This window comes from Amblyomma maculatum, chromosome 3 (assembly GCF_055883805.1).
Source record: "Amblyomma maculatum isolate TAMU_Amacu chromosome 3, ASM5588380v1, whole genome shotgun sequence".
NCBI lineage: Eukaryota > Metazoa > Arthropoda > Arachnida > Ixodida > Ixodidae > Amblyomma > Amblyomma maculatum.
The window spans coordinates 32,881,490-32,893,881 of record NC_139346.1 but is presented as its reverse complement, the minus strand read 5'-3'; the positions used below and the strand labels follow the sequence as shown (position 1 = coordinate 32,893,881).

The following is a 12,392-nucleotide window of genomic DNA, read 5'->3' as shown; positions in this document are numbered from 1 at the left end:
GTGACATTGTGAGAGCTGCTGTGGCCGTTCCACGCTCATGGATTGAAAAACGAGTGCAGCACAACGCAGTGAATGCACTAATGAAGAATGTGGACAGGAAAGAGCACTAGTATCCTTTTCTATCCCCGTGATGTGAAGCTTGCAGCTGCGGCATGCATGTCTTTCAGCAGCAGGGTATTCACAGTGGCCACTTTTACTCTGCACGTTTTTATTTCTTTACAGTGTTTCTTTAGGACATTTTGGCTAAGAAAAAGTGGATCTGAATTAAACGTTTCAGAAGCAGTTTGTGCTTGTGTGATGATATGGCGTTGCATAACCGCATCATCTGATGTAGTGCGCGAGAGATGCTAACATGGCGTTGAGCAACTCCACTAGGCGGCACGACCATCAGCCCAGTTTAGGCCTATTTTTTCCGCAGTGCGCGTCGGCGTGGGCAGTGCGGGTGCAGTATGTATGTATTTGTTTGCTGTTGCGTGACTGGTCCCTTGTTGTCGTCGTGATGCTTGTCTTGAGGCTCCATTCCAGCAGCATGAATGGCAATCAAAAAGTGCTCTTTTTAGAAGAGAAAGCCAGCATACTGGAAGCCGTCTCGAAGGGTGAAAAGAAGTGGATGTCACAGTTAAATTCGGGATACAGCGAAGTTCGCTGTACACGATTTTGAGCTCCAAGGAATCCAGCATAGACTCCTTTAAGAAGGGGACAAGCTGCCAGCGGAAAAAATTGAAGGCAGTGACCTATGAAGATGTGGATAAGCCGCTCATGGACTCCAGTCGAGATTGGGGAATGGCCTGAATCACGATATTTAGAACAAAACTAAAATAATGCCAGCGAAGCGCGAAGTTCAAATCTCTGCTCGATTTGACCTCAATTTAAAATGCTAAGTGTCAGTGCTATCGGGTTAGTGGTATTGAGAATTTCTTTCCGCCTGCTGTGCAGTGGCTGTAGATTAAAAATGCGTGCCACACGATGAGAAAACCAGGGACTGCATTTAAAAATTAGGAGACGGTGGAGGAATGGCAGCTCTCACATCAGAACGTTCACCTGAATACCGAATACTTGGTTCCGCGAATACTAGGTATTTGATTTGCGAATCGAAAAATTCGAAAATTTGCTATTCGATTGTTCCAGTATTCTCACACCCCTATTGAAAACTGCTTTCAAAAAGCAGGCCTTGGAGTAGACATGTACGCAGCAGCTCCACCTGAAGGTGGTTTGCCCATGCTTGAAGCAACAGAAGAGCAAGCACTTCAGGAGCCTTGGGAGCTCCTTCACAGCAGTGGTGCTGTGCCAGTAGGTGTCAATGTAGACGATTTCGTTCTTGGTGATTTGTGTGTCCTCGCGACAAGAGGTGACCACGTAATCCATCCTGAACGATGTGATTGAGAAATTGCAAGGTGAAAGCGAAGGCGAAGCGAAAAATCGGGACGAGTGTGACGACGTCTCCACCTCCCACGGAGTGGTCGACGCGATTGATGTACTGAGGTGCTTCGCGTGTTCTGCAGGAGGGAAAGAGTCTGTGCGGTCGTTGATGGGCCTATGAAGATTGCGTAATGTTGTTGATGGCAAAGAAAACACAGATGAAGGTGATCGACTACTTTACCCGCAAATAAAAGTTCTTCCATGCGTGCCTCGCACCTCAAACACAATTTGAGAATTTTAGTTGCATGCTTGGAGACTAATTTCGACGTAATGGAATTTCAGTGTGATGAATTCAAGTGCCGATTTTGCCAACTTCGTTGTATCGAGGCTTAACTGTACTGCTGGCAATGCCACTCCACTGTTTATCATTCAAATGCGATATTATGAATCCCATCGCAAGGTCGAGTATGGTGGTACCGATACACGAGCACTAAACAGGGGCATCTCACCGAGTAAGCAGTTTTTGGGTGGAATTCATTTGCCAGCACTGCTCTACTAATATTGCAAAGGAATGTGCAAGGGATGGTGCCTCGCACATTTACGCCAGAGATGCCGCTTCTCGTGTGAAAGTTCCCTTGTTGCTCTTCACCAGCGGCGCACCATTTCATCCTCCTCCACGGTAATTGAAGGTGAGGAATGGGTGTCAAGGATGCAATTTATATTTTGTGCAGGTGTTTTTCATATACAGTAAAACCTCGTTAATTCGAACTCGGTTAATTCGAACTGACGCTCGGGTCCCGGCATGGCCCTATGTATTTCAATAGGAGAAAACGCCCAATAATTCGAACATGCCGGTATCCACAACGGTTAATTCGAACTAGGAGCCCGTGGCTCACACAGCTCCTCGCAGACGGAAGTCGGCCCATACCGTGTACAATGCGCAGAAAGATTACTAAAAATGCAAAAAACAAAATCTTTCAAATCTGCCCGCGCGTGAGACGAGGTGCGCACTCGACAGTCACAGCGAGCATTCCGGTGCATGCCGTAGCAGGTTTTCGCTGCCGGGTGCCACCAGGCTTCATCACACCAACGGTCCGGCACAAGCCGTTGCAGGTTTTGGCTGCACCGCAGTTGCTGGGTGCGCTTTTGACAAGCCTTTTTTCTTTTTGTCCTGCGGTCACGTTGTGTGCACAACGCAGTTGTCGGTGTCGTGCATTTTTTCGTGCTGCGGTGGTCCAAGTTTTACCGTTTTCGTTGCCTCACCGCTTTGCCAGCAACGACTCATCGATTGTGACAGCCATGTCAAACCGCAGTAAATACACTGCAAAGGACCTCAAGACGAAAATGGAGATTTTGAGTGAGGTGGAACGTGGTGTCCTATCCAAGACGGATATAGCCAAAAAGTACGACATCAAGAAGAGCACGCTGTCAACGTATCTCAGGAACAAGGAATCGATCAGTGCTGCCTTTCGTAAAGACGTTATGGAGCCCTCTCGCAAAAGGCTACGGACGTCGGCCCATCCCGAAGTGGACAGTTTCGTAATGGCATGGATAAAAGAAGTTCGCAGCCGGAACATTCCGTTAAGCGGGCCTATAATTGCCGCGAAGGCTGCAGTCTTTGCCAGCCAAATGGGCATCAGCGAGTTCGGCGCTTCGGAAGGCTGGCTGTCGCGTTTCAAGGCTCGTCACGGGCTGACGTTTAGAAACGTTTGTTGGGAGTCAGCTGAAGTCGACCAGGAAACATGTGAACAGTGGGTCTCCAGTGAACTGAAGGAACTCCTCGCTGATTATGCGCTCAGCGATGTATTTAATGCTGACGAGATGGCGCTGTATTTCAAATTGCTCCCAAACAAGACTGTCACTTACAAAGGTGACACTTGTGCTGGCGGAAAGAGAAGCAAAGAAAGAATCACCGTCATGATGTGCGCAAATGCGACGGGCACGGAACGGTGCCGCTTGCTGGTGATCGGCAAGGCAGAGAAGCCTCGTTGTTTTAAAGGCATCGAGACGCTTCCTGTTGATTACACCGCAAACAAAAAGTCGTGGATGACACGGGAAATTTTCACCGACCGGCTGCGCAAGCTAGACAGGAAATTCGCTGCACAGAACAGGAATGTTCTCATGTTCGTGGACAACTGTACAGCTCATTGTGACGTGAGTGGACTGACAGCAATCCGCTTGGCATTTTTGCCTAAAAACACGACTTCTGTGCTCCAGCCTATGGATCTTGGAGTTATTCAGAACTTAAAAACGCTATACAGGCGCCACCTCCTAGAGAGACTTCTTCTTTGTTTAGACAGTGGCAAGTCGTACGACATCGATTTGCTTGGAGCTGTACACATGCTGGCATCATCGTGGAATACCGTCAAGCCGGAAACTATCAAAAATTGTTTCGGCAAGTGTGGCTTCGGTGACGCCCCAGAAGCATGCAGCGCAGAGGTAGCGGAGGCTTCGTCTGATGATGACTTCGTCGTGCTCGACCGTGGCTACGCGGCTTTGTCGGAGGGTGTCGCCTTTGAAGCCTACGTTGACAACGATGTGGAGACGTCTGGGCCCTTGAGTGATGAGGATATAATCGCGGCTGCATGTGCTCCACAGGGCTCACGGGTGGCGAACACGGCTGAAAGCGATGAAGAGTCCGACGAAGGCGACGATCCGGTGCCACCCTCTAGTGCATGTGAAGTAGCGTCGGCGCTCGATCTCGCGGCACGATACTTCTCCGCCGATGAGAATTCGGATCCTGCGCTGGAACTCTTGGGCAAGCTGCAGTCGATGCTTGTGGAGTCGCGGCACAAGAAACTCAAGCAAACGCACATTACCGATTATATTTCCGTGTAAATAAACATGTTTTGAAGCTCGCTACAGACACGAATGCATTCCGGTTCTTGTTTGCGGCGCATGACTGACCGATTAGTCCCGTTCATTCACCGTTGCGGCTCAATTGCAAAAATTATCGGAATCGCTTTCCGTAAACGTGCAGTAGCGCCTAGCCCTCTTTACTCGTGGTAATGAGTCAACATGTGGGCTCGGCCAGCACGGTGGGCCACGGTGGCGCTCATTCCAGTGCCCGACTGTTAATTCGAACTCCGCTTAATTCGAACAATTTTCTCGTCCCCTTCGAGTTTGAATTAACGAGCTTTTACTACTTTTTATCTTCCACCCTGGAGGTTTAGGAGTGCTGTAAAATGGAACTTTAATGTATAGGGTTCATTATTTTTCATTGTATTGTAGTCTATGAAAACCTGAGCTTGTTAGCTGTAGGGGTCAAATTTATACTGCAAGAACCCATTTTGATATGCTCCTAAGGTGAAATTTTGCTTTGAAACAATTCCTTGTGCTGCATAAGCAAGAACGCTTATCAAAACACGATTTTTCCTGTTGCAGAACCATAAATTCCTGCTACAAAAGCTGCTACAAGAAGTCTGTTGCCAGTTCCACCACTGTTAATGCCGTTTTGGCCCCTATCAGTTGGCCCCTATCAGCTGAGCATTGTGCTGGTTTTGAAAGGAAATTGGAACTGACGGGTACGTCATGATGGTATGATTGTACATCATGACAAAAGTGACGTGTGCTTGCTCACTGCAGTTTTGCATGTGCCATGACTGCGAAGGGAGTTTATCAACATGGTTAGCAATAACAGCACAACACCACAATTTTCTTTTTTTTTTTGTGTAACTGAGGGAGGTATTTAGTGCAAGTAAGTGAAATCCGTACAGTTTAACTGGTTATATCGAAATTGTAAAATGTCCGCGATTTTTCGTTACATCCAGGTTTTCGTTACATGCAGTTTTCGAGGGAAGACCCAAAAGGACAATGTAGAAAGAGAACCAAATTAAGAATTGAGAAGGGAGACCACCGTGAAAGTGTTTACAGTAAATCAGAATTATTTGAAGTCATAGAAGTAAATGTTTCGCGATCGCGCTGACAGCGCGGTGTGACTGCGGCGGCAGCCTCCACCTCCTCTGTGGCTCGTGCGACGCATCTATGAGAGAGCAGGGCAAGAGAGTATAGGAGGAATCAGTCTGGGGGAGAGCCATGCCATGCCACGTATGCTCGCCCACCACCGTTGTCCGAAAAAACACTCTGCCTCGTGTCGCCAGCGTGCTCCGCTGTTCTCGCTACCGACGCGCGGGAGATCGCGAGCAACTGCATGGCGGCGATGGACGCATGCTGCTCGCCCTGTGTCTTCTTTTATTTTTTGCACTTTTTAAGCATGAAATATTCTAGTGCCATGTTCCTACAGCGAAAGCAGTGGAGACTGCTGCTTTTGCCGCGGAGATGCGGCGTCTGAGCTGAAACACGGCGCGTTTTATCAACTGCGGTCGCTCGTTGCTATAGTGACATTCCTCTCACTTCAGTTCGTGTTTTATATTTGTGGAGCTTGCGGGGTGCTGCAAAATTTACACTAACTCGGCACTACCTAAGAGACAGTTGGATCGAGTTCGTTATGTCAAGGTCAACCGCCGCGATATGTTCGTGATATGGAGTTTTCACATACATTCACTTCAATGGCGGCGCCGCTGGAGAATTGAAAAACTTCACAATATCGAGGAATTCGCTACATGGAGGTTCGTTACATAGAGGTTTAACTATACATCACTTGGAGCTTCTGCTTGTGGCAAATGCTGGTGGGTTGGGAAACGGAAAAGTGAAACGTGCGGGAAAGCATTCTTTTGCATCGTCAGTGGCTAAAATACATACAGATTATTTTCTTTTAATGCTATGAATGGCACACAAACTGTCTTTACTCGGCCGCCTCTCTCTCATTTACTTTAGACTGTTTTAATGCTTGAATATGATGTGAAAGTTGCTTCGATTGCTTGCCTTGATTTGCAGAATTGAGAAAAGTCGGCACTGTGTTAGGCTTAAAGGGAGCAAATGACAATCCCTTGCTTTGCTTAACAGTGGTTGACAATGCAGAGCCTTCTGGCAGGTTTAACTTGGCACGGGGCAGGTGGTTGACAGAGCTCCGTGGCATATGTGCAGGTGGGCCACGACAACTGGGTGCGTGGTGTCAAGTTCCACCCTGGCGGGAAGTATCTGCTGAGCTGCTCAGACGACAAGACGTTGCGCGTCTGGGAGCTGGCCCATCAACGCTGCTGCAAGACACTTGAGGCGCACTCACATTTCTGCACCTCACTTGGTGAGGAACCAGTTTGCTTGCATGAGGGAAACGAGAAGGGGCAGTGATGGGCAAGCCTTTTGCAGGCTCTGCCTTCCGAAAGTTCTGTGACCCGTAAAACTGAGGAGCATGGCATGTGATTGGTGTTAACCTTTGACCTGATGACGCCATTTTCCACTCGACAATGGTGTCTTGCGGCAAAGCGAGCATTTAGTATAATGCTGGCTGTGTAGTGAAGCTAGTCTAGTTAACTAAATGCTGCTAGCAGTTTTGTTGCCAGCACTTCTACTGAGGGAGGTTCTAAAGGTTAGGAGGACACAAGAGTAAGGAGGGCCTTAAGAGTTGTGACAGCGCCTTTTCATTTTGTAAATATATATAATTTTTTACATTACAGTACAGTAAAAGCTCGTTAATTCAGACTTCATGGGACTGGAAAAAGAAAATTTATTATCCGATGTCTGAATTACGAAATGGTCTCGGGAAAAACTAACAAGAACTGTTTGCATTATGGTAAATTACTGCATTTACTCACGTAATGGACCCGCTCTCTTGAAGGAGGCACTCCCCCTTTTGCAGCTGAGAATAATAAAAGGAAAGAAACATTATTTGTTAGTGCGTCCTGCCGTTTCGTGCCATCGCAGTCCACAGTGAAATTTTTGGCCAAGATGCTGCGCAGCAGTAATATCACTGTGGGAGCATCGCTTGACATTAAGCTCTAGCAGCTGGGGAGTGGAGGGGCCAGCCTGGAGCTTGGCAGAATGCCGACGGCCTCATCTCCTCGCCGGCACGCACCTTTCACGGTGTGACTTGATAGCGGCAATATGGGGAACAGCGGGAGAACCACGATGGAAACACGTAAAAAAATCCACTGCTGCCTTCCAAAGTGCCGCGCAAATGTGATCGGTTAGCTGGCTGATGCACGGCCAGTGACCACCGTGGCCGCCGGTGTGTTGCAGATGGCGCAAAGCTCATAAGAGTGAAACTAAAAGTATGTAGTCTGCCTATTAAGGTGTTGGATGAGGCTGTTTGTGTTTCGTCACGCTTGCCTGCGCTCACGTTTGAGTGCTATTTTGATAGTCACTTACGGCACCATGCACTCGTAACTAGTTGGGGTGTTTAAAATTCCTGCACGGGGTCATGTGATTGTACCATCATGATCCTGTCGACTAATCAGGATTTTCCCTTACTACCGTGTACGGTGATGGTTGCTTTTCAGATGAACAAGCTGTATATGTTATCGCGTAAAATGAACAATAACCTGGCCACTTTTTAAAGTTTTACACCAGTTTCGAACAAATGATTGTGAAGCACTCTTTGACAAAGCGTAGTCACAAAATGGAATGAAACGGCAAGCATATAGCATGAGTGTGCGCTTTTTCAACATTTGTTAAGAAATTGGCTGGTTGTACCTTATTTATTATTGTTGCGTGCGCAGCACACTAACGACATGATTAGGCCTCCCAGGTTAGGCAGTGGCTGAATACGCTTTTGAATCAAAGCAGGCCAGGTGTTGCAACACTACCACTAAGGCAGCAGTAGCACGTTACTGTTGGATGTGTGTTCTTAGCGTTGATGTACCATAGTCTTGTTGCTAGGTTGCGGGTAGTCTTATTCACTGCTGTGTTTCACTCATTGACCCCGGTCTGTGGAGGTCAGGCAGAGTTACTGGCTAGTCTAGCTAACTGAATGCTGCTGGCAGCTTTGCTCAGGTTTGCTTTGCCAGCACTTCTGCTGAGGGAGGTTCTAAAGGTTAGGAGGACACAAGAGTAAGGAGGGCCTTAAGAGTTGTGACAGTGCCTTTTCATTCTGTGAATGAATATATATATATATATATATATATATATATATATATATATATATATATATATATATATTATTTTACATTACAGTACAGTACAGTAAAAGCTCGTTAATTCAGACCTCATGGGACTGGAAAAAGAAAATTTATTATCCACTATCCGAATTACAAAATGGCCTCTCGTAATTTGCTGCCGCTAATGTTAAGCAATGAAAACAGCTTTGATGCCTTTACATCGATATGCGCTTGCCCAGTTGTCTTAATCTGGCCTCATTAAAATCCTCTCTTAATTTCGTGCATTTTGAGGCCACTGCTAAGCACACACGGCATTTTTATTCCCTCTTCTATGAGCTTCCAACCCATAGTGGTAGTATGTGCAATCAACTGGTTTGCAAGCAACGAAGCGTCAAGGCACCGCGTGGAAGGTGCTGTCCAGGAGGCGTCTGGTGCTGAGTGTGTTGTGTTGGTGCACGTGCAGATTTCCACCGCACAGCGCCGTACGTGGTGACTGGCAGCGTGGACCAGGCAGTGAAGGTGTGGGAATGCCGTTAGCTGTTGCACACCACCCATTGGGTGGTAGCCACGACTGGGAGCGGCAACCTCACGACAGTGGCAGCGAGGCAGCTCATTCCTCCGAGCTGGCTGCTGTGCCTCCCCCCTTTGATTTGTGGCCGCAACCCCGTCACCACCGCCACATCCCTTCCCCTCGCTCTGGCTTGTGCACTGACCGTCGGCCTCCAAGCGTTGATTGCTGCTGCTGCTGTGCTGACAATGCCACAGTGTTCGTACAATTCGGGCCTGATGACACATTTCCCAGTTTGGGAGTGCGGGGTGAACGGTATGTCTGCAAACGTTCCACAGCCTCTTTGGTTGACTAGCAAGAGGGAAAAGTGCAGCCTTTGGTTCTCTCTTTCTGTAACGTTTTTATCAGATCTTAGCTGCTGCTGTTGTATCATTTTTGTGGCAAGAGACATACGAGGCATGCTGTGTGTGCGTGGTTGGCACCGTGTGCAGCATATTGGGGATCTGCTCATGTCTGGTGGGTTGCTGTCTCTCTTACAGTGCTGAGAGGGCATTGAATGCTGGATTAATGAGAGGCTGTCTTGTCATTGAGTACCGTCCCACTGCGTATACCTATCAGGACGAATGTGGGCACGCTGTTTGATGCTGTGCTTTGGAATGTGGGCTTTGCAATGTCCACTCTGGGCTGTGCTTGTTCTAAGCTGTGCATGATAATGGTAGTCTCGCAGCACTTGTGGGCTGAGCTGAGAGAGCGACGGCAAGTTTGCGTTGGCTGCTGCGAGGTGGAGCAGGGGCTGAAGCGAAGAAAGGGAAACAAAAGCGCACCATAATGACGACATTGTGCACATAGCGAGTGAGCAGAAACGAAGAAATCTGTTGAAGGAGAAGGAGGAGGGTTTTTTTTTTTTTTTTTTTTTTGCACATTCCTTTCCCAAACACATAGTAGGAATGGAGTGCTGTTGTGGTAATAATGGAGGGCCCATTTTATCCCTTGTAGTTCCCCCACATTTTTTTAATAGACATTTTCGCGGAACGGGTTTTCTTCTGCTGCATGCAGAGGATAGGCACTGTTTCTGGTTTCTGTGTTCCATCTCTCTCTATGTCACTGTAACTTTATAATTTTTTTTTTTCATTACTGCGCTCTTGCCGGTTCATAGTGATGGAGACAGAACCTGTGATTCCGATGCGTGTTACTGTGTTTTTTTTTTTTTTTTTTGTCCTAGGCTCAAGTTTTATAACACGCTGCTTTCACACTGACTAAAGGGCCGCTTGACTGTTTTTAATCCCTTTTCCCAAAGCCTGCAAGAAACTGTAAATAACAAACTCCTTTCATTTTTCTCGGAACTTATGGCCAAGAGGTTATAATAAAGATGTGCGATTGTTTCTTTAATTTATGTGCTTGCTTTTTCGGTTTTGCTTCCTCTGCCTGGGGGCTTGAAGTCTTTTGAGCAATGTTATATAAGTGCTTATATAAATGCATATTTTAAAAATTTTTCCTGGCGGAGGAGCCTCTTTAGGAGATTAGCGGATCTGGGTGGTTATTGCTGAGACTGACTGAACCGTATTGGTGTCCTTCCTGTTCTTTTTTTGTCCTAGTGCCATCTTCGTGTCGCTGTTTCCTTGCCACATGTGCGAGGGGAATGCATGCGGTGTGTTTATTGTTTTCTCTGTCCAGATCGGTTCAGTGCTGCTCTTGTAGTCCTAAGAGAAAGTAACGTGACACACCTCTCGGTACGAGGTCAATTTTGCTGCGAGCTTCTAGGTTGAAAAAATTTCGCCACTGATTAGCAACATCAAAGCAAAATAATGCTTTCGGCCACTTTTTATCAGTGGCTGCATTTGCACAAGCTGTATGAACTCGTGATAGTGGCAAAACAACTTGCAGCAGCTGTGTTGCTTGCTTGGACTATATGATACAAGCTCACGCTGTGTGAGCCTATCTGGAGGTAGAAATGGGTGCACAGGTTTTCCAGTGCAGGCATCAACAGCAGTGCTGCATGTTCCTTGTAGTTTTGTTCTGCTGAATTTGTACCCTTAGATCATTGCCATGTCCAGTGCTGTTTGCAGCATTGACCTTCAAGCAAACTGTCCTCGTCCAGCACAAAGGCCACACCTGGATCTTCTTTGTGTGAAATGTCAAACTTCACTGTTGCATGTACCGTAGCACAAGCCGCTTTGACAGGGTGTGAGGATGCCATGAACAGTCTGGCGATCTAGCATTGTTAGTCCAGCATAAAGGTGCTGTGAAATGTGAGGAACCACGTGGGTGGGGAAGTTTACCATAAGCCACGATCCATGTACTGACATATTGCAGGACGGCTCTGGCAATTTTTGCTGAGGAATAGCACTGAAATATTGACATCCACTGTTTCTGAACATGTGGTACTTGAGCTTGCACTACTCGTAGTGCTGTCTCGCTGCTCTGCTTCTGTGTAGTGGCACGGAGTCTCTCCTGTAGTACTTCAGCTAGACTGGGCTACCTTTGAAGCTGATTGCTTTCAGAGAAGCTTTTTGAAATTCTTTTCAAGCAAGCAAGTTGTTTTCACTCTTGTCGCTGCTTGCAGTAAACTGGCTGGCACAGCCCACTGTGGCTGGTGCCAGGCCAACACCAGAGTGACCAGTAGGAGTGTGCGTGTGTGCATGCGTGTTTGCTGCCAAGTCCTATGTGTATACTACATACGCCTTCAGATATATATATTTATAGGGATGCCCGTGAATAAACTGCACGGGGGCTTTGCATTAGCGCCTGAAAAAGCCTGGGAAAACTTGTCAGCCTTGAGCATTCCACACCTTTATCGGGGAAGTGGTTTGGGCATCCCCGTTCTGCGAGATTCAAGTGTGCATAATCAGCTGCTTCCGGGGAAGGATTGTTGGAAGAGGAAATTTAAATTGTGCTTGGGTGGCCTGTGGTGTCTCTCTTGCAACTGGCTGTTGTAGGTCACCATTGTCATTGGTGCACTCAAGTAGAACAGGTGGTTATGCCTGTAGGAACAGTTTGTGTTCAAAATGATGACACAAGTTTTCCTTGCATCTTCAGGCTGGATATGCAAATCCCAGTGTGCATAGGTACTGCTGCTGCTGTAGCCACTTTTGGCTGTCTTGGAAAACCCCCTTTTTACCCTTTTTTTTTTTACCTCTACACCTTTGTTTTGCTTTGCCCCTTTTCTTGTACAGTACTTATATATATATATGTGTATGTGCGGCTGCTTTTCAGCAGGTGTTTTCCTTTGCCTCTGTTCTGTGAGGTTTGTGGTGCCCAGCGAGTTATGTGCAATGTTCGCCCCCCCCCCCCCCCCCCCCCCCCCCCCCCCTCATTTTTTCTTGCGTGAAGTGCAACAGGTGGTTTTCTCCTCCACCCCTGTTGCGCACCACACTCTGTTCCTGTCTTCTCCTGTTGAATGCCGCTGCTGTACCGCTGGATGTAGGAAAGCTGAATAAAAGAAGACACACACACACACCTGTGTGGCCCAGTTCTTTCTGCTGTGTTGTGCACTTGCATCGTAAGCTGGCTGCAGCACCAAGGTGGAAGGGGTCTCCTCTACAGAGAAAGTCTAGTACAAGTTCATGGAATGTAGGTTCGTTTCGCATCAA

General features: G+C 47.4%; 1 protein-coding gene across 1 annotated transcript in view; it reads left to right on the top strand.

The window, feature by feature from the left end:
* Lis-1 (LisH and WD40 domain-containing Lis-1) overlaps positions 1-11,958 on the top strand; it is a 56,608-nt gene extending 44,650 nt beyond the window's left edge. The window contains exons 11-12 of the mRNA XM_084597426.1: positions 6,346-6,502; positions 8,758-11,958. Of these exons, the coding sequence (XP_084453552.1) occupies positions 6,346-6,502; positions 8,758-8,831 (231 nt within the window). The 3' untranslated portion in view covers positions 8,832-11,958. The remainder of the gene's footprint in view (positions 1-6,345; positions 6,503-8,757) is intronic.
* Positions 11,959-12,392: the final 434 nt, after the last annotated feature.